The sequence below is a fragment of the Lemur catta genome, chromosome 1, assembly GCF_020740605.2.
Source record: "Lemur catta isolate mLemCat1 chromosome 1, mLemCat1.pri, whole genome shotgun sequence".
Taxonomy (NCBI): Eukaryota; Metazoa; Chordata; class Mammalia; order Primates; family Lemuridae; genus Lemur; species Lemur catta.
Window position 1 is genome coordinate 83,204,449 of NC_059128.1, and position 22,708 is coordinate 83,227,156.

The following is a 22,708-nucleotide window of genomic DNA, read 5'->3' on the forward strand; positions in this document are numbered from 1 at the left end:
CTGGGCTCAAGCAATCCTCCTGCCTCAGCCTCCTGAGAGGCTGGGACTATAGGCATGCGCCACCACGCCCGGCTAATTTTTTCTATTTTTAGTAGAGACAGGGTCTCGCTCTTGCTCAGGCTGGTCTTGAACTCCTGAGCTCAAGCAGTCCTCCTGCCTCAGCCTCCCAGAGTGCTAGGATTATAGGCGTGAGCCATCATACCTGGCCAATAACATGATTTTTAACAACAAAAATCTATCTCTTTGTAATAGGACAGATATATTTTAGATGTAAGTTAATATTTTCTTGATCATAATTATGAACACTCCCTTCTATATGCTTTTAAAGAGTAATTTTTCTTCTTTCTCCTGAGCTATTTGTCTTGGTTGTCAGTGTCTAACTTTTAAACGAAGTTTGCAAAATCAAATACTACCTCAGTTAGCTGGAAATGAGTCCAGATAATGAGTTTCAATTCAAACAAAAAGAGATTCCTGCTCTTCTTTCTTCTGCATAAATTTTTCTTTAAAAATTCCTGACCATTCACTGTAGGAAGAAACATTTCTATAACTGCTACCAGGGACTAAAATCACTTTTCTAAGGAAAAATTTTTTTGAAACCTTGATATAATCACAAATAAAATTATTACCACTTGTTAGCTCTTCTCTAATACATTTTACTGTATTTAATAACATACATTTGCTTAACTGAAATGTACAAACCGGTAGTAAAGCTGCTTTGGAATCTACTTCATGAGTGTCTTCTACAGATAGCCTTCTACTGGTGCTTTCCACTAAAAGAAAATTTAAAAAGATAAATTACACAACTGAATTTTTTTTTTTTTTTTTTTTTTTGAGACAGAGTCTCACTCTGTTGCCCGGGCTAGAGTGAGTGCCGTGGCGTCAGCCTAGCTCACAGCAACCTCAAACTCCTGGGCTCAAGTAATCCTACTGTCTCAGCCTCCCGAGTAGCTGGGACTACAGGCATGCACCACCATGCCCGGCTAATTATTTCTATATACATATATATATATATATATTTTTTTTTTAGTTGGCCAGATCATTTCTTTCTATTTTTAGTAGAGACGGGGTCTTGCTCTTGCTCAGGCTGGTCTCGAACTCCTGACCTCGAGCGATCCACCCGCCTTGGCCTCCCAGAGTGCTAGGATTACAGGCGTGAGCCACCGCACCCGACCCTGAATTTTTTTTAATACCAACTAAACACAAAGTGCTTCTATGCATAGTATAACCTTCAAAAGATAATTTAACCTATCCCAAACACACTGAACACAAGAGTGACATGAGGCTCTTGAGACCTCAGAATTATTCAATTTATTTTGAGTAAACTATTAAATTTATTTATTGTGAAAAGGCAATAAAAAATGAAAGAGGCCAGGTGTGGCGGCTCATGCCTATGATCCCAATCCTCAAGCAGGAGGATTACTTGAGCCCAGGAGCTGGAAACCAGCTTGGGCAACACAGGGAGGCTCTCCCCCTACTCCAAAAAGTTAAAAAATTAGCCAGGTGTGCTGGTGCACACCTACAGGTCCCAGCTACTCAGGAGGCTAAGGCAAGAGGATCACCTGAGCCCAGGAGTTCAAGGCTGTACCGCACCATGCAGCCTGGGTGGCAGAGTGAGACTCTAAAAAATAAGTAAATAAATAAAAAAGGAAAAAGACAAATGAAAGAGTATTAAGCAAAAGTCTTTCTCTTCCTCTTGTTCCCAAATCACCCTCATTGGGGGCAGTCAGTTTTTTGTGTATCCTTCTAGGGATAGTGTGCATCCCCATCCTCCCCCTTTTTTTATGTAAGTGGTAGCATGATATATAGTATATAGCTTGAGGTTTTTAATTTTTTTTTTTTTGAAGAGATAGGGTCTTGCTCTGTCACCTGGCTGGAGTGCAGTGGCTTGATCACAGCTCACTGTAACCTCCAACTCCTGGGCTCAAGCAATCTTCTTACCTCAGCCTCCCAAGTAGGTGGGACTACAGACGCATGTCACCACACCTGGCTAATTAAAAAAAATTTTTTTGTAGAGACAGGGTCTCATTATGTTGCCTAAACTGACCTTGAACTCCTAGCCTTAAGCATTCCTCCCGCCTTGGCCTCCCAAAGTGCTGGGATTACAGGCATGAGGCCCTGTTGAGTTTTTTAACTTCAAGGTTAGAGATTTTTCTATATAAGAAAGAATATTTCCCTACTGTTTCTTGATGCTACCTTTAATTTCATATTATGGATATACAATAACATATTTAAACAAACTTCTACTGATGGACATTTGATCTATTTCCAATCTCTTGCTATAATAAACAAGGCAAGAATGAATAATCCTTTTCCCTGGATTTAAGATAACACCTTTGTTGTCATATCTTATTTGTTTATCCTAAAAGAACTTTACAATTAAGCTTATTTAAAAAAAAAAGTCAGGATATTAAATTATAACTCTACTTAGAGAGAACTTACAATTTTATGATAAAGTAAAGGAAAACCTTTATATGATAAAGGAAAACCTTTAAAGGAATGAAGGGAAATCTCACAATAAAATTTGCATTCTAGTGTAAAAGGCAAAAAAAACCCCATATTTAGGTAAATTAGAAAACTCTGCAAAACTTTTTTCAATATGAAGAAACTGACAGAATACCTTATATTCTGAATATCATTAAGAAATTTAATCAAATACCAGAGAATCTAGAGTGTTGATCTACTCAGAATTATGACATATACTGATGGGAAAGGGTAAAGATGTCTATATTTGTGTGGCAGTGTGTGTGTGCACTCTAGGAATAGAGAACGGGAAAAGAGAGTTCAATCCTTGTCTTCTTTAAAGGTCAAAAGATACAGCCTAAAACCGAAATATGAGAATACAGCAATACAGGTTGAATATCCCTCATCAGAAATTCTTGGGACCAGAAGTGTTATGGATTTTGGATTTGGTATTATACTTACCCAGCTGAACATTCCAAATCCAAAAAATCTGAAATGCGCTAATGAGCATTTCCTTTGAGCATCAAGTCAGCATTCAGTAAGTTTCAGATTCTGGAGCATTATAGATTTTGGATTTGGGATGTTCAACCTGTATAAGCATGCTAACTTCAGCAATAACACCCATGTTATCTTTAAAAACTGACAATTTTATTTCTTCCCTCCTAATCCTTCCACTATTTTGTTTACTTGCCTTATTACTCTGACTAGAATGTAAAATAGAAACAGTAACAGTCAGAATCCTTGCCTTGTACTCCATCTGGGCTTTCAATATTTCACTGTGAAACAATATGTTTGTGATAACTTTTTGTAGAAACTCTTTATTGAGATAAAGGAATTCCACTCTAGTCTTACTTTACTAAGAGTTTCGGTCATGAATGGATATTGAATTTTATTAATGCCTTTCCAGCAGCTATTGAGATGATTTTAAGATTTTTCTCCTTTAATTTGCTACTATCATGTATCATAATAATTATGTTTTTGAATGTTAAACCAACTTGCCTTCCTGGAATAAACTCCACTTGGTGATAACATATACTGCTGAATTCAGTATACTAATACAGAATAAAAGCAGAAGTGATGGTGAGGGGGTAAGGTAGTACTGTTACTTTTAAGGAACCTTTATAATTACACAAGGAGGGTTACACATCAGGTTGGAGTGAGAAATTTTTCACAGTGTTTGTGTGTCTGTGTGTGTGTGTGTGTTTTAATTTTGAACCAAAAAATGTATTAGCGGTTTTTAAAAGTTAAGCTCATAAAGTATGTTGGTTAAATGATGATACAGATTAAAATAACAGATTTATTTGTAAAAGCTAAAATCAGCAGGGTCGGGCACAGTGGCTCATGCCTGTAATCCTAGCACTCTGGGAGGCTGAGGCAGGAGGATCACTTGAGCTCTGGAGTTCAAGACCAGCTTGTGCAAGAGTGAGACCCATTCTCTACTAAAAACAAAAATTTAGCTGGGCGTGGTGGCACACGCCTGTAGACCCAGCTACTCGGGAGGCTGAGGCAGGGGGATTGCTGGAGCCCAAGAGTTTGAGGTTGCTGTGAGCTAGGCTGATGCCATGGCACTCTACCCAGGGTGACGGAGATATTTCAGCATATTATGGGGGTACAAAAGTTTAGGTTACGTATATTGCCCTCCCCCCTCTCAGAGCTTCAAGCGTGTCCATCCCCTAGATGGTGTGTGTACTGCACTCATTATGTATGTATACACTCATCCCCTCCTCCCCAATATCTGCCCGACACCTGATTAATGTTTTTCTTAAATGTGCTCTTAGGTGATGATCAGTGAAACCAATCTGATGGTGAATACATGTGGTGCTTAAAAAATAAAAATTAAAAAATTAAAAATAGTAAGATGAAATAATATAAAATAAAATTAGCAGAGTTATAAAAAGCAAATCTTTATATTTCATCTTGTGGACTGCTGTAAAAAATATTTTAATACAACATTCTAATATACGTTAGGAATTACATGACTTATTTAAGGTTAGAGTAACAATGATGGACTAGAATCTTCATCTTCTAACTACTGGACCATTTACTGCTCAGGTGTTTGCCAAACATAAGATACATTTAAAGTTTAAATGACTATGTTTGGTAATAGAATTCATACAGTCAAAATACTCACCTTGTTCTGAATGAAGAGGAACAGAAGTTTTGTGACACTCGGTAAATCCAGCATGAGAACTCATGTGTTTCAAAGTGTTTTCAGAAGCAGTATCACTCTGCAAATATACATAGGCCTAATTTTTAAACAAACGAACTGAATTTCAAGCCATTGCTCTAAGTAGTATAAGCGTCCCTTAATATTTAGCTCAATATGCTTTATTCCACCTGGATGCCAAAGGGTATATTACAGATTATGGTTATTTTCTTCAATGTCAATCTCAAAAACTGCAACAAAACACCATACTTGCTTATTGTTCATAAATCCATATGAATGAATCCTTTTTCACAGAAATACAAGTTCACAAAAAAATTTGGAAAAATATAGGAAACCATGGGGAAAAAAAAAATAAAACATTATCAATTCATTCTCCCCCAAAGCTACTGTCTTATACATACACTGACACACCTATAATATCGATTGGGGGGAGGGTGCTATTTCCTTTTGGGGATCTTGGTAACTTATTGATTTGTATGAACTATTTATATAATAAAAATAACTCTGATGATTATCAAATATCATTTTTTTCTAATTTGTTTTAATTTATCTATGCTTAATTTTTTTAGTTACTTAAATCTCTTTACATCTTCCATTAATACTTTCTATTATTTATACATTTAGAAGCCTTGCTGGCTTAATACACATTTCTATTTTCTTAAAATTTTCAATGATTTAAATTTTTACATTCACTTGAATTTATCCAAGCTTATCAAGTGATATGAGAACATAAACAGACTTTTCCAAATTTCTACCCAATTGTCCAGTCTGTATTTACTGACAAAGCATTTCCTTTCGGCCGGGAATTGTGGTTCACATCTGTAATCCTCGCACTCTGGGAGGCCAAGGCAGGAGGATTGCTTGTGCTCAGGAGTTAGAGACCAGCCTGAGCAAAAGTGAGACCCCCATCTTCAAAAAAAGATAAAAGAAAAAAAGAAAAAACAAAAAGCATTCCCTTCTTCATGAATCTCTGATCTACCCCTTTGTTACATTCTTACTTGTAGAAGGGTTATTTCTAGGTCAGTTGAAATGTTTCCCTAAATGTTCACGAATCAACTGTTCCGGCTACTTAATATTTTACTATTTAATAGCTAATTCTCTCTCATTTTCTTTTTTTACCTGTTTATTTTTCCAAATGAACTAATGAATTACATTGAACAGCCTGGGGAAGATCTGACACTTTCACATTTGTTTTATCTTCTCAGCTATGAACAGGTCACATTATTATACTACTTTAAAATATTTCCAGACCTCTACCACCCCTCAAAACAATGGGTTTCAAAATGTAACTACTTCAATATACTAGTACTTTCATTAAATTAACTTACATCTCAAGGAATTAAGCTTTTCTGGCTTTGCTGCTCCAGGCTCGTCACATTACAGCTGATTTATATAGCCATGCTGACCCTTTTCCTGTAGTCACAAAGCAGACTCTAGTTCCCTGTCTGATTTTAGTTGATTCTCCTGGAACCAGTTCAAGCTATTTCTTGTTTGCTTTGTTTTAAGTACTTTCCTTGGTATATACTCTTGGATGCATATCAGTTTCATAGAACCATCTAAGACAGGAATTCTAACCTGGGTTTCAAGGAATTTGTGAAAATCTATCTCAATAGAAAAATTTTGCCTATGTACATTTTTCTAGGAAGAGGGTCTGCAGTTTTTGTTTTTGGTTTTTTTTTTGAGACAGAGTCTCACTCTGTCACCCTGGGTGGAAGTGCAGTGGCATCATCGTAGCTCATTGCAATCTCAAACTCCTGGGCGCAAGCAATCCTTCTGCTTCAGTCTCCCAGGTAGCTGAGACTACAGGCACACGCCACCACACCTGGCTAATTTTTTCTATTTTTAGTAGAGACGGAGTCTCACTCTTGCTTAGGCTGGTCTTGAACTCCTGAGCTCAAGTGATCCTCCCACTTTGGCCTCCCAGAGTGCTAGGGTTACAGGCGTGAGCCATTGTGCCTGGCCTCTGTAGTTTTCATTAGATTTTCAAAGGGGTATATAACCTACAAAAGGTCAAAATCTCAGAGTCTCTGACCATCAGTTAGAGCTCATTATTTTATTATTACAGTTTGAATTATTCTCCTCTAAATAAATTATTCAAAATTGTTTAATTCAAAACATAGCCACTACTTTTCTGCTCACTCACAAAAACTTGCAATTTCTTCTTTTTAACAGGAAGTTACCTGCCCATTTAAAAATTTTTAGCACATTTCTCTTTTAAGTTCACCTGTAAAAGGTGAAATCTGTGGGAAAACCCTGATGCTTTACCTTTTACCATTAAAAATGCCCATTTGTCCCAAACTTTATTTCTTACATATATCAAATCCTTCACAACAGCAAAATGATGCCACTAGAATGTGATAATGCAATAATAATTTGCATATAGGAAAAAGAAAATGTGATAAGAAGTTTTACTAAATTTAAATAATTCTAGATTATAAACAGCTTTACTAAAACTTACAAAGGTCCAGAGAATACTTCATTTACCTATAAAATCCATTTCAGTTAAAACCTATTCAAGAAAAACCCTATATGGAATATAGATATATCACGGCTCACATTACAATAATTATAAAACCAACTTTGGCAGAAAGCAGTCTGTTGTTCTTATCCCTTTTTCTCATTCCTTTCTTTCTCTTTTCATCATTATATATTAGCTAAGACTAATTAATTGCACTCAACCAATTTGTTTTGCTCTCTCCTTCTAAGTCAGGTATGCCACCATTAAAATGGTTAGAAAACACTGCAAATTACGGTCTTACAGGGATGACAGGTCCACTGAACCTGTATCTACTTCCTCCATCTAAAGGTATATGTATATTTTAAGCTGACTTTCTGACTCCTGCATATACTAAAGCGATTTTACCTTGTATTTAGGCATCTCTGTATACTCTGTAATTGTGTTTCTTACATCATTTGAGGTAAGAAAATTATGCAACTATTTTCAAACTTAAAGGCAAATACAGAAAGGAAAAAAAAAACCTGTAATCATTACCTCTCAATTTGCATATATTCACCAATTAAATTCCAACTATATCTAGTTAACAGACATTAAACTAAGTTAGTCAATTTAATACAATACTTTAATCAAAATATATGCAATTAAAAATACAAATGCTAACATTTGTAGTATAAATATCAAAATGCATTTAAGTCAGACTTTTATACATAGGGTAGTAAGTAATATGGGCCTGACAGCAATTACAAAATTAACTTTAGATCATATGAGAAGCAATCATTCATGTAAACTCTTCATAAGTCATTATTATTACCTTGGTTTAGCTTTAGGAAAACTCTTGTTTTTATTGTATTTGTCACTTGATTATTTCCACAATGTAAGTCCTCTTAATCATTTTGGTGTAGCTACTAACATTATTACCCTTAATGCTCTAAATAGCCACAGGTAAATTTTGAAAGCAATATTTAAGAAATAAAAACTAATTTTCAGGCAGGAAACATAATATTTTTGCCAGTTCTATATATTTTAAAACTTATTTAACAAACACTTATTGAATATCTTGCACTTTTCACATGATACCCAGCTTTTTACTGCCCGACTTGACAGGTTTCTGAAGAGTCAGAATGAGAGCAAGAATGAGACCCTGTCTCTACTAAAACTAGAAAGATAATTAGCTGGGCATCGTGGCCCATGCCTGTAGTCCCCGTTACTCTGGAGACTGAGGCAGGAGGATCACTTAAGCCCAGGAGTTTGAGGTTGTAGAGAGCTACGATGACACCACTGTACTCTAGCCAGGTCATGTTCTAATAAACTTTTGGACCTGGGAAAAGAGTTGAGCTCAGTAAATATTTGGTCAATGGAAAGCATATAGAAAGAAGCATTTTTAAAAAGAGAAATGCTAAATAGGTGATATTTTCTCAGTTAATAAAAAATGCAGGCTAGCTGTACATTTTTTCACGTTCCTCATTGTTTTTTTTCAAATTGGGAACAGCTTCAAATATTTGGTATTATCACGTTGATGATGGTTTCTGCTAAAACTATATTTTTACTGAAAAAATGTTTAAGCTGATTTTGAACTAAATTAACCAAAATAGTAAAATAAAACTCAATTGTACTGTTATAATAAGGATTTACTTACAGATAGTATTTCTTTTATTTTGTTTGAAGTTTGTTTAAACCTCTGTATATCCATGCTATCTCTGTGTCCTTTAACAGAAACAAACAAAAAGACTGCAATGAAAAATTTTTGTTTTTCCTTATCTGTCAAAATAACGGCATCAGTTAAAGTCTATAAAAGCATGATTTATGTTGTTTTTCAAGTGGTTTTGATGGCTTTGCACTGTCTCCTTTATCTCTTCTGATAAATAAAACTGAAAATATTTTACAAGAAGCTGGTGAAGATTAGCAATTCGGCTTACAGTAAAAGCAAAAAGCTAAAGGCCTTACAAGTGAATCCAATACATGATATGAATGCACAGCTTGAAATTTAAAAGGAAAAGGAGGAACAATCATTTTAACTACTACTAATAAAATATAAAAGCATTATGTACATATATAATTATCGCCCCACTGGTAATACATTAATAAATAAGCTAAAATGCCAGGCACAGTAGCTCATACCTATAATCCTAGCACTTTGGGAGGCTAAGGCAGGAGGATTGCTTGAGCTCAAGAGTTTGTGACCAGCCTGAGCAAGAGCTAGACCCTGTCTCTACTAAAAATAGAAAAATCATTATCCACATAGTCCCAGCTACTCGAGAGGCTGAGGTATGAGGATTGCCTGAGCTCAGAAGTTCACAAGATTGCAGTGGGTGTGAGCATGCCACTGCACTCCAGCCTGGGAAACAGAGAGAGACCTTATCTCTAAAAAAGTAAATAAAAATAAATTGGGATAGATTTGATATACAAAAAGTTATATATCTATAAATCCACAGTGTATTCCACATAGCCTAGCAGTAGATATCAGCATGTCGCTATCAGCATACCTAGATAACTTGCTAGGACAGCCTAATGAGGAGATTTTACATGGGCTTCTTAACATATTCTCTGAACAATCTCTATCCATGTTCTATGACTAGGTAATTTCTAGACTGGGAAGGCAAGAACAAGTGTGTTAAAGACAAGGTTAGGGGCTGGGTGCAATGGATCACGCCTGTAATCCTAGCACTCTGGGAGGCTGAGGCAGGAGGACTGCTTGAGCTCCGGAGTTCGAGACAAGCCTGAGCAAGAATGAGACCCTGTCTCTACTAAAACTAGAAAACTAATTAGTTGGGCATCGTGGCCCATGCCTGTAGTCCCAGTTACTCGGGAGACTGAGGCAGGAGGATCACTTAAGCCCAGGAGTTTGAGGTTGTAGAGAGCTACGATGACACCACTGCACTCTAGCCAGGGCAACAGAGTGAGACTCTGTTTCTCACAAAAACAAACAAACAAACAAACAAACAAAAAAAAGACAAGGTTAGGAAGCCACCCAATGGAAAAATTCAAACCAGAAGAGGCAGAGGGGGTCTCATTTATACTTCAGAACATTCTGGGTATGCTCACAGGCAACCCAAGTTGTTGCCAAGAATTCTTTGTTAAGTATTTTAATCTTTAATAATGTAACAGGAGATTATTAGAAAGCCATATTCTCCCAAATAGTAGGGATTTAGCTAGAGGCTATTTAGGCAGCCTTATAAAGCTTTCCCTTTTCACCTATTGCTTCCACATGACATACTGTAGAACATTTAAATATGCTTTAGTCTCTACCACCACTAAAAACAAATAAAACACCCAAAACAAACAAACTCACAATATTAGTTATTTCTTTCTGTTTGCCTTCACTGCCACTTTCTGTTTGCCTTCACTGCCAATCTTTTCAAAGAGTCAACCCCAGTTATTTCCATTACATTCTCTTCTCCCATTCGTACTTTATTTCACTATAATCTGGCTTCTCCTCCATTACTTCTTTGACTGAAACAGTTTTCACTAAGATCATTAATGTATTATTATGAAAATAAATATTTATTTCTGTTCTTATCCTATTTAAGCTATCATAGGTAGAAGAATAAATCAGGGCCGGGCACGGTGGTGCCCACCTGTAATCCTAGCACTCTGGGAAGCTGAGGCGGGAGGATGGCTCAGGAGTTCAAGACCAGCCTGAGCAAGAGCGAGACTTTGTCTCTACAAAAATTAGAAAAAATTAGCTGGGCAACGAAAAAAACAGAAAACATTAGCTGGGCATGGTGGTGCATGCCTATAGTCCCAGCTACTTGGGAGGCTGAGGCAGGAGGATTGCTTGAGCCCAGGAGTTTGAGGTTGCTGTGAACTAGGCTGATGCCACGGCACTCTAGCCTGGGCAACAGAGTGACACTCTGTCTCAAAAAAAAAAAGAATAATTTCTTTCTGAAACACTCCCCACTCTGTATATATGTGGGTAGACCATAAATATACATTTTCCAAGAATATTCCTCGAATTCCTATTGTCCTAATGTCATTAAGAGTAGTGCACCCTTCACTCTCAAAGTGTCCTGGTTTGGATGAAAATTATATGGTTATTCTATATATAAGGCACTGCCTTTTGCCAGTTGTCTCTAACCTCCCTATACTTTCCTATTGTTCTCCAAGTACCTAACACTTAAGAATCACTCAAGGTTCTTTCAATAGGAGTTGATCAAATTCAATTGAAGATACTCATATTCAAAAGACAGAGCCCAAATAAGTTTCCATACAATTGTTATTATAGTAAATTGCATCAAAGAGGTATGTGCCAACATAACCCTTCCAGCCCAATTCAATCTATTTCCCCCACATTTGATTTCCTTTAAAAATTTTAGAACTTCCATGCCAAGATCAGGACCAAAAAACAAAAAAATATTTAGAACTATATTCTATAAGGCCACTTGTAACACAGTACATGTTTTTACTAATTATTTTTCTTTTTTTTTTTTTTGAGACAGAGTCTCACTTTGTTGCCCTGGCTAGAGTGAGTGCCGTGGCGTCAGCCTAGCTCAGCAACCTCAAACTCCTGGGCTTAAGCGATCCTACTGCCTCAGCCTCCCGAGTAGCTGGGACTACAGGCATGTGCCACCATGCCCGGCTAATTTTTTCTATATATATTTTTAGTTGGCCAGATAATTTCTTTCTATTTTTAGTAGAGACGGGGTCTTGCTCAGGCTGGTCTCGAACTCCTGACCTCGAGTGATCCACCCGCCTCGGCCTCCCAGAGGGCTAGGATTACAGGCGTGAGCCACCGCGCCCAGCCTATTTTTCTTTTTAAGATGATAATTTTTATTTCTAAGGTGAAAAGTAACTAATATTGATATAAAAATAAGTACCAGGTTGCCAAACTTACCTACAAATGCGCCAAATTCTATATTATCTCCTTCTGCAGCTTTAGAACAAACAGTTTCTTGATCTTTGGTTACAGTTTCCAAGTGGCTTTTGCAACTTGGCTGGGATGGTGTACTAACAAAAAATTTGGTTGGTGGGGATGATAGATGTGGTATGCTATTAGATGAACTGCCTAATTTTTTATTTTTATTAAATACTTTTAAGAGTTCTACCCCATGTAGTCTCTGTCGCAGTTCTGGAGGAGAAACAGCACTTGGGAATAAGGCACCAGAAGAGGAACCAGCCTCTGGAAAATTAAATTCCTTTCTCTGGGGTATTATAGATAAATCTTGACCAAATATGTTACTTTGGGGATCTTTGTCATCTTTCATAAAAATATTGCAAAGAAAAGGATTATTACTTTCAAGTTCACCTTGAGGAAGAGAGGAGCTAAGTGTATTTACGACACTATGCTTTTTCCATACAGAAGGTCTTACAGGACCATCATCAATAAGGTTTTGAGCCAAATGTTTGGAAATGCTCAATTCTCGTGTGATTTCATTGTGAACTTTGCTAGCTTCTGAAGCTTTCTGGGCAGTGAGTGTTTTTAATGTATCTACAGTGAGGGCTGAAAGATCTTGCAAATGGCCAATTTGAGAATCTAATGACTGTAATGATCTTTTTATGTAGTTGACACGATCTCCAACTTCTTTAATCTGAATGCACATCTGCTCCACTCTGTAGGGGAGAAACAGGCTTTTTATAAACGTTAAAAATTAAAGCAGAAATTCTTTTTTGTAGTCTCAAATAATAATGGTAAAGAAAGAAAAAATTTTACATGCACTCAAACAAGATATAAAATAAGGTATGGTTATTTATTTATACAAAACATACCTTATGTTTAAAAAGGATCCAGTGCTAATCCTATCATACTAAAATGTAAGATTTCAAAAAACACTTTTGTTCCACGGTTTATTCATATTTCCCCACATCAAAGTAACACAAAAAATGTGTATATAGCTACATATACATAGAACTACCACTATTACCCTTACTGTAACTACACAAACACCATATGCTTCCAGAATGTAGCAAAGCCAACGGAAAGAAAGAAATGCTTTAAAATAGTGAGGATAGTTTTACTTTTTCCCTCCAAATAGTAAAGAACATTAACTCTTTCATCTTCTGTAACTAGGGTCAAAAAATAAGAGACTGACTTACTGACTTACACAAAATGTTAGAAGACTTGAACTGTCTTCCCAATATATAATGTAAAACTATAACTTATTCATTTTACAAAACAAACTGAACAATGACCAGGTATAAGAGACATAACTAAGAGATCCCATTTTGACATGTAATCAGTTTTAACTAAAAGGCTTCAGAACCTTTCAAAAGTGACACGGATTCTCTCTTCACTTCCAGAATGGAATTTGTCGTCTTTTTCATTAAAATACATCTCAACACACTGCTCTTCAAAATCATGAAGTTTCTTTTGATCTTCTTCTGTTAGGAAAAGTTCTAAGGCAGGGAAAGGAAAAAAAAAATCAGCAAAGAGCTAACAAGCTATTAAACTTTAGCTCATACATCTTGTCAATTACTCAGGGTTTGTAAGACAATACGCATCATCTGAACTTTTTTTCTTTTTACTGTTTTGCTTCTAAAGCACTAGTGAAGTATCTTTGTTTTTTCTACTTGCAGTGTGATGTCAACAAAATACTTTTACGTACTTTCTCCTCTTCTAGTTTCCTTTCCTTATACAACAGTCCTCCCCATCTCTCTCATATTTCTCTCTCACATATCTGGTCAGAGGAATTTAAGAACTTATTTGGTAGAACAGAAAGCCACTGTAAAATTTTAAGCACAACTTAACATGGTGATTAATCTCATGTACTATACAGAATGTACTAAAACTGTTATTGTTTTTCTTTTTGAGACAGAGTCTCATTCTGTTGCCCAGACTAGAGTGCCATGGCGTCAGCCTAGCTCACAGCAACCTCAAACTCCTGGGCTCAAGCAATCCTACTGCCTGAGCCTCTCCAGTAGCTGGGACTACAGGCACGTGCCACCATGCCCGGCTAATTTTATATATGTATATATATATGTATATTTAGTTGTCCAGCTAATTTCTTTCTATTTTTTTTAGTAGAGACGGGGTCTTGCTCTTGCTCAGGCTGGTCTCCAACTCCTGACGATTCCACCCTTCTTCGGCCTCCCAGAGTGCTAGCATTAGAGGCATGAGCCATCACGCCTGGCCTAAAACTGTTACAGTTTACAGAACAGCAAAAATGGTTTGTATCATGGCAAAAAGAGTTACCATTTTAACAAAGACAAACTGAGATGCCATTCCCAAAAAGAAGTTTAATACTAAATCTACTTTTATTGATATCGTATTATACTTAAAAATTCCTTTATGGCCCAGGTACAGTGGCTCACGCTTGTAATCCTAGCACTCTGGGAGGCTGAGGCAGGAGGATAGCTTCAGGTCGGGAGATGGAGTGCAGCCTGAGCAAGAATGACACCTCATCTCTACTGAAAATAGACAAATTAGCCAGGCATGGTGGCATGTGCCTGTAGTCCCAGCTACTTGGGAGGCTGAGGCAGGAGGATTGTTTGAACCCAGGAGGTGGCGGTTGTAGCAAGCTATGGTGATGGCACAGCATTCTAGCCAGAGCGACAAGAGTGAGACTCTGTCTCAAAAAAAAAAAAAATTCCTTTATGTTTAGACAAATTTAACAAAAGCCTTTATAATAACATTAACCAACTAAATCTTCTGAATAAAATCAATACACAGCCTTCAGTTTAATACTGAGAAGTGATAAAATAACATTTGCCTTAATATATTTTACTTACTTGGTCCATTGGAAGTCTTATCTTTCTTTCTTCTTTTACATATGCAGCAAAACAGAGAAACTATATGGCTAAGAATGATAAGTGGAGGAGGCAGAACTGGTTTCTCATGATAAGCCATGATAAAATGGTAGCGCTGGTACTTCCATACAATATTGGAAATTGCCTTCACTTGTAAATACACATTACTAGAATAATAAATAAAAAACAAACTTAACTAATCATATCTTAAAGTTTTAAATACTAAATATTTTATTGAATTCTGTATTAAATAAGGATCAAAAGAGTACCCTTCCATAAACAAGACTAAAAGAAAACAGAACTGGAAAAAATACATGCAAGAATTATAAGGCAAAAAAGGGGATATTGTTGAAGACCTTAATAGCAACTTCCCCCAAAATGGGCAGAAAAAATGATTTTATGATTTAAAAAAGTTATATATAAATGAGTAAAACATAACAAAACAGTCAATATTAGTAATGACAGAATAAGTACAAATAAAAACGAAATCTTTTTATATACTATCAAATTGGCAGCCATTAAAAAAATACCTAGTGTAGGCAAGGGGTTCAGGGCACAGGCCTATTTTGAGTTAAATGCAAAAAGCCCTAAAAGTACATATACCAAACAGTTCTACATTAGGAAAACATTCTAAGGAAATACTTAAGTATTGTTCAAAGATTTAGTCACAATGTGGTGTTTGGGAGTAAAAATTACAATCTAATTGTGCAATGACATATTGGCTTGAAAAATTATGGTCTCATGGAATAATAGGTAGGCATTTCAGGAGGCTGAGGCAGGAGGACTGCTTGAGCCTAGGAGTTTGAGGTTGCAGTGAGCTATGATAACACTAGTGCACTCTAGCCGGGGCAACAGAACGAGACTGTCTCAAAAAAAGATTGGAGAGGGGTATTTATTGATTTGGGGTAATGTTCATGATGTTTTAAAAACAGTCCATAAAATATAAGAATACTATTTTTGTAAAAATGGTTTATATTCATAAAAATTATAGAAAGATATATAAAAATATAGTGAAAGTGGGATTATTGATGAGTGTTCTATTTGCCTTCCTGTTTTCTGTATCAAATGTGTATTCCCTGACAACATAGGGAAAATCCCAGATAAAGATTAAATTTATTTAATAACTGCATGTTGAAAGATAATAAAGCCTAAAATTCAGAACTCATCTGATTTGAAAAAGCATGTCTTCTTACTTGTAATTTTTCAAACACAATTTTAGTAGTTTAAACCTCAATACATTTTTAGATTTTAAATTCTGTATATATTTCCTTCAAAATGAGAACTGTATATTAATTGATCTCATTATAATAAGCAATTAAATAAAATTCTTACTTGAAAAATGCAATAAGGAGATTAACCATAATGATATACTGTACAAAGAGGTAGACTGCTTGAAGAAATGGAGTCAACCATGTCCCAGGACCACAGATGTCAGTAAGAGAGGAATCCTTTGCACACACTTTGGAAAGAAAAACAAAAAATTTTATAGTAATTCACCAGTAACTGCTATTAATCAGTGTTTATGCTTGTTGAATTTACTTAAAGTTTTGATTATTTATAAATCTGTTGCACAGATTACAGCAAAAGTCTCTGGACAGGCAGCCATGGGAACTCCAGCTCAAAAGTATTCCAACACAAAGGATTTTGTGAGGAATGATGGGTACTATCTGTTCTATCACTCTAGTCCAGACAAGGGAAGTATATTTAGGTGTTGTGTTTACCTTCAAGGCAGGGATTAGCCTGAGAAGCGTTAAGGAGGGCAAAATTTCTAGATCAGTCATACTATAACATTTCTGTAATAAAAATATCTGAACCCTAAGAGTCATAGCAAACCCTGTAAATTTACAAACATTACTGAGCTTATATTACTCACAAAAGAAGGTTGAAAGACTAGCTAGATTGAAGTGCCTCTCAATTATACAGTGATTAGATTTGAATTCCTTGCTTTTCATTACCCCTACACTTAAGACCATTCCTAAAGCCAGAACATAGCTGAATACAAATAAGGAAGGAAGAGGCTTTAACGCCCACCAGTTATAAGGAATAAAGTAAAACTAACTTGGGTAGGTCAAGGATTGGAATTAAATATTCATGAATTAGTGACATACTCTATATAAATATTTATAGTACACTTAGCACTTCGTGTTTGCTAATTGTTTTAAAAATTAGCAAACTCATAATGAATTCTGATAATGGCTGTACTGTTGCTTTAACTGGTTTTACAGACAAATTGATGGTAAGGTCCTTTCACCCTTAAATAATTTTATGAATCTATTTCCATTCTATTCGTATTAGTTTTTGGAAGCAAATATCAAAAAAAGAGAACACAGGAAACTAAAAAACTATATCCAGTGCTTTATAACAACTAGACAACTAGAGCCACATCATGAGAAACACAGCAGACAATTGAAAACCTGGACATGACACTGACCAGGAAGCCAATAAACACAAAATCTGACCAGGCTGGTAAAACACCACTATTTTAACCACCATCTGAGAACAACTCATGACCACAATCTTCTGTGTGGCCACCCACCAACCAGACTACAATCTTCTCACTACATGGACAGCCCTTAACCTTATCACCCATAAACAGGTCGGGAGGCAGCAACACAGTGGGGAGGGAAGAGAGAAGAAAGAAGAAAGACTAAGAGAGAGAGAGAACTAATAAAATAAAGATTCTGTAATCTCAGATGTTGAGGTCAGTAGAGAAGTATCTTTGAAAGCTGACAGCATGGTCTATATTCACAAGTTATCTAGGTTTATTAACTAAGACTATACATAAAGAGCCAAAATATGAATAGTAACAAAATTGTGCAACAGACTTAATATTCTCTTTACAAATGGGGTTGAGTAGGTGGGAGTTATCACATTGATTAGCTTATCCAAAGAATGTGCTCACAAATTTCTATAGCAGCCTTGACAATCTGTCATTCCCTGAAAAATCAAGATGTTGTAAACTCTTCAAGATTCACACAGGATCACTATTTTTGTCATTAACATTGTGTTTGATTCCTCAATACCCAATCCACCCTGACTGGTCTAAGCTAATATTGGTAATCCCATCCCCCTTGCCTGTAACTACTTCAGAGACAGGCAAGCTGAAACCAACTTGAGTTAATGAGATGAAAGGACAGGTTAAACAGGATTTCTGTGAAAGAAACTTTTTTCCTCTGAAGAGAACTGTGGATGAAGTGTCTCTTTCCTCCTGCTGCTAGTGACAGTCTTGTAAGGGACACCTGTATGAATGAGATATCATGACTACAGAGTAGTGGGATGAAAAAGAATAAGGATCCTTAGCTATTAATTAACCAACTCTAAAGACCACTCTACCTCTGAACTTCATTATATGAACTAATAAATGTCCTCATCAGGTAAGCCAATTTAAAACTGATTTTCATTACTTGTAGCTAAAAAAATTCTAAAATACTTTTTTTTCCCATTACATTTTATGTTACTTCTAAAGTTAAACAATGCCTTTGTGGGGGCCCTAGGTTGGTAACAGTTTGACTTCTGAAAACATGCAATATTACAGAAATGCAATACTGACTTTAAAACACAAGATAACCAAAAGATGAATTTGTTAATATAAAATACTTACCATCAATTTCATATGCATAAACTTCACCAAAAATCATCCAGTATGGATGAAAAACTATATCTTTAGCAAGAGTCCAAGATGGTGCTTCATGAGGATAAAGTATTGCTTTTCTGGGAACACCAAAACTAAGTAATACGAGAGCCATAATCACTACAATGTAGAACATATTGGCCACCTGTTAAAAAAAGAACACTGTTAAAGTACAAGGAAATTTAAACACTATGACAAATTTTCATCTTAAAATGTTTCTAATATTCTAATAAATAAATAATTAGAATCTCTGAGTTTCTTTTTATTCCTTTTTTCTTTCTTTTTTTTTTTTTTAGAGACAGGATCTTGCTGTCACCCAGGCTAGAGTACAGTGGCAAGATAGTAGCTCACTGTAACCTCAATCTCCTGGGTTCAAGTGATCCTCCTGCCTCAGCCTCCCAAGTAGCTAGGCCTACAGGTGAACAGGTGTACACCACCACAGCAACTTTTTTTGTGTGTTTTTTTTTGTTTTTGGTAGAGACAGGGTCTCATCATGTTGTCCAAGTTAGTCTCGAACTCTTGGTCTCAAGCAATCTTTCCACCCTGGCTTCCCAAAGTGCTGGGATTACAGACATTAGCCACTGTACCTGGCTATTCTTTTTATTCCTAATAATAGCTTATAGAAAAATGTCATCACTACATAACCTTAACATCAAGAGTATATTTAAAAACTGATCTATGAAGCTAGGCGAGTCATGGGCATCTTTATCTATATAATGAACTATATCACTGGTTCAAACTGAAGTCTGCCTATCTCTGGAATCCATGAAGATTTTCAAAAAGTATAGACACATGGGCAGACATCAGGGAATCAATTTCCACAAGTGATCTTTCCTAAAGCTTCTCTGTTCTTATAATGGAGGGCACAGACTTCCTTCCCATCTTGCCTTTGATAATTGTCCTTTGCCCACTTCACAAAAAAAGGGAGTATTTCCCACCTATCCTGAACCCTACCACAGTACCTTGTCCTGTGATGTGAAAACCTCTAAGGAGCCAAACAACAACAAACTAAATTATTAGTATGGGTGTTCAAAAAATAAATGATACTGATGTCTGGATAACAACTACTTTTGCAAGTCAGTTACTTTTTAATTCTTCAGTTTCAATAAAATTGAAAAAGAGCCTAATTGGGTTAGAATCTACTAAGTCATTGAAAAATAATTTTCATTGTTAAATCACAATGTGGATTTTGACATAATTATGTAGGAATTCAAAGAATTAAGTAAAATGCTAAAATAAAACTTTATGTCCTACTACTTATTTAGGTATACAAGTTCTCTACATTTACACCTAAAAAAGCGAGTGCTTTCTTACTCTAGCAATATGTAATACTCACTCATGATTAATAATCTGAGGAGAAAAACCCCATGCAAATCAAGAGATTACATTTACAATAAATATGTACTTTAAACTACTGTGAACTATAATATTCTAATGATAAATCAATCTAAAAAATTACAACATTTTCATATATTTTTAAGATGAACATGTGACAGAAGAAATGGAAGGTAGGATATGAAAGGTAAGGGGAAAATAAGTAGTCTAGGCTGAATGAAGTAATTTTATGGAGGCATAAGATTAGAAAGAGAAGTGCAAATAGCTGAGAGTCTTAAAATGTCAATTCAAATGAAGAGTTTAGACTTGATCCTTCATCTTTAAATTTTGTTAGATGGGCTAATAAATTTCCCTTTTAAATTTATATTAATAGTTGGGTCTTTGTGACTTGCAGAGTCCTAACACCTCCCAAGATTCTTATTTAAGTTTTCTTATTTGTACAATGGTCAAATAATGCTTTCATTTGAAAGGCATTATTACTGCATTTGAGAGGATTACTAAAACAAGGTATGTTTTCAATAAACAAAATCTTGGGTTAAAAGATTTTAAAAGGCAAAAAAATTCTTTAAAACACTATTGTGCTATTTTATATACTCTGGAATACAAACAGTTATCCGTATTTAAAGAAAAAGCCAAGTCAAATATTCAAAATAAAACCCAAATCTGTAGTGAAATAACCTAAAATTATTCAAGGTCTACAGTTGATGATTCATAGAGATCTCTAGATTTCAGACTTTCTCACATAAAGCCTGACAACCTTCCTTATACTTTATCTAAATTTAATTAAAATATTCAAATATTCAGTTCACTCGTATCTAAAATGAGGATTCTTAGCTTGAATGTGTAATGTATACAGAATGTGTGGGAGAAGTGTAACATTTACTATGTAATTTTCATTAGTCTGATCTCTAATAAAGATATAAAAATGTGAGGAAGACTTCTTTTTTTTTAATTTTTTATATCTTCAAGCTTTTCAAAGCTGTCTCCTCTGGTGAGAAATTCCCCGCTCAGGAAAAAAAACCCTATGTATTTTCTAAACTCTTTTGAAGTGCCATATTCTTTGTGAAAGCCTTCATGACGGAATTAGCTACGGGCTCCTCTGTCTTCACACAATAGTTTACCATATTTTTCAACAGCTATCTGTTCATATGTCTGTCTTGTAGATGCAATTACTGAGTTCCATGAGGATCTGCACTATGTCTTGTCCATCTTTGTAGCCCCAGCTTAGTGTAACCCTTAGCATATAAACGATACACAAAGATAAAAGAAAGAATATTTAAACATTAACCGTTATGAAAGGTTTGAAGGGGGTGTAAAGGAAAGATGGCACTAACAGAAAAACAGACAATGATGGGATAAATGACTGGTTGGTAGAGGATGGTTCTAAAGAAAATCACAAATAAAGAAGAAAATGAAATATTCAAGCTCCCTATAACTGGGATGGGAGAATAAGTAGATCTGAAGTAAGAGTCAGATGGAAATCCAGATAGCTCTACTTTCTCATGGCTCCCTCTACTTGTCTAATCTCCATCCTGTATTATAGCTGTTCACTTCAGGACTTCCTGCACCTCCCATTTACACTACCATTACATTAACCTGATACCACTAAGTCACTAAATAATCTGGTAAGCAATAAGAGCTGGTATGCCTTTTAGCATTCTAAAAAGTTAGGCTCAAACTAATTGTTCCCAAAAAACCTTAGCTTCCCCACACTTTCTTGAAATGCCATAAGAATGACAAATGGATGATTAATGAGTACTTGATATGACAAATAGTAAACCAGTAATTCCTAACTGGGAGGAAAAGGCCGCATTCTCCTGGAAGGGAAATTTGTAGTAGGACAAAGCGAATACAATGACAAAACTTTATATTTAGAAAACTTAAAAACCTGTTTTCATGATGCAAAGATAATCTTTGTGAGTTTAGTGGGACTGCTCAGAAGATAGATTTAATTTGGAAGATGGCGATTTTCTAAGATTAAGGGAGTTTCAGAAACTCTAGTAATAGACTTTCATATTTATCAAAATGAAACAGATATTTAAAAACAATTGAGAAACAGCATATATGTCTATTTTGATACAACTACTATATGTCATGTGAAGTTTGACACAAATAACACATGCATTCACGTCTTGAAGGATAGAAGGAATACACATCAAACTGTTCATAGTGAATGTCTTTCAATGACAGTTTGTGTGTATTTGCTAACATTTTCTAGAATGAATAGAAATTTTAGGATAAGGAAGGAAAAGTTACTTTTACAAAAACAATACCTCTATTATAAATTTTGCCTTTTTCACCCCTGAAAACCAAAAGAAATTCATGGCAGGAGTAGGTCCAATATATTTTAGATTTTTCAGTTCAGTATACAAAAAAATTACACATTAAACTTAACATCTAGATTTATAAAAATAAAACCTGCCACTTAGATAAGCCTATGGAAAAGAGCAAAATATCATATAAGGAAAAGATTGGGCATTCTGGATGTAACTTTTAAAAAATAGTCTGGATCAGTAAAGACAGGAGAGGAAAGTTACCTAAAGACATAAACCATAGATAGTATTTGTTTAGCTAGCATTATCTTACAAAGAACATTAATAATGGGACAAGGGGGTGCAAGAAGTTGTGGTTGAGCATAAGAAACTTTTGTGCAACTTTTTCAGACTGCCCCCATTGGTTGAAAACTTTAATGAACAATCTGACTAGCTGCTTTCAATATCCATACATTGCAGTCACTCTAGAATGATTAAGAAAGGGCAAGGCGGCCGGGCGCGGTGGCTCACGCCTGTAATCCTAGCACTCTGGGAGGCCGGGGCGGGTGGATTGCTCGAGGTCAGGAGTTCGAGATCAGCCTGAGCAAGGGTGAGACCCCGTCTCTACCAAAAATAGAAAGAAATGATTTGGACAGCTAAAAATCTATATAGAAAAAATTAGCTGGGCATGGTGGTGCATGCCTGTAGCCCCAGCTACTCGGGAG

The 22,708-nt window shown here is 35.7% G+C and overlaps 1 protein-coding gene across 2 annotated transcripts in view; it reads right to left on the reverse strand.

The window, feature by feature from the left end:
- Positions 1–22,708, reverse strand: part of TRPM7 (transient receptor potential cation channel subfamily M member 7) — a 102,240-nt gene that overhangs the window by 17,405 nt on the left and 62,127 nt on the right. For both annotated transcript variants that reach the window (XM_045529156.1, XM_045529165.1), the window contains exons 22-29: positions 18,367–18,541; positions 16,098–16,224; positions 14,748–14,932; positions 13,283–13,415; positions 11,917–12,632; positions 8,722–8,789; positions 4,592–4,688; positions 700–770 (exon numbers count right to left, since the gene is read on the reverse strand). In XM_045529156.1, coding sequence (XP_045385112.1) covers positions 700–770; positions 4,592–4,688; positions 8,722–8,789; positions 11,917–12,632; positions 13,283–13,415; positions 14,748–14,932; positions 16,098–16,224; positions 18,367–18,541 — 1,572 coding nt within the window. The remainder of the gene's footprint in view (positions 1–699; positions 771–4,591; positions 4,689–8,721; positions 8,790–11,916; positions 12,633–13,282; positions 13,416–14,747; positions 14,933–16,097; positions 16,225–18,366; positions 18,542–22,708) is intronic.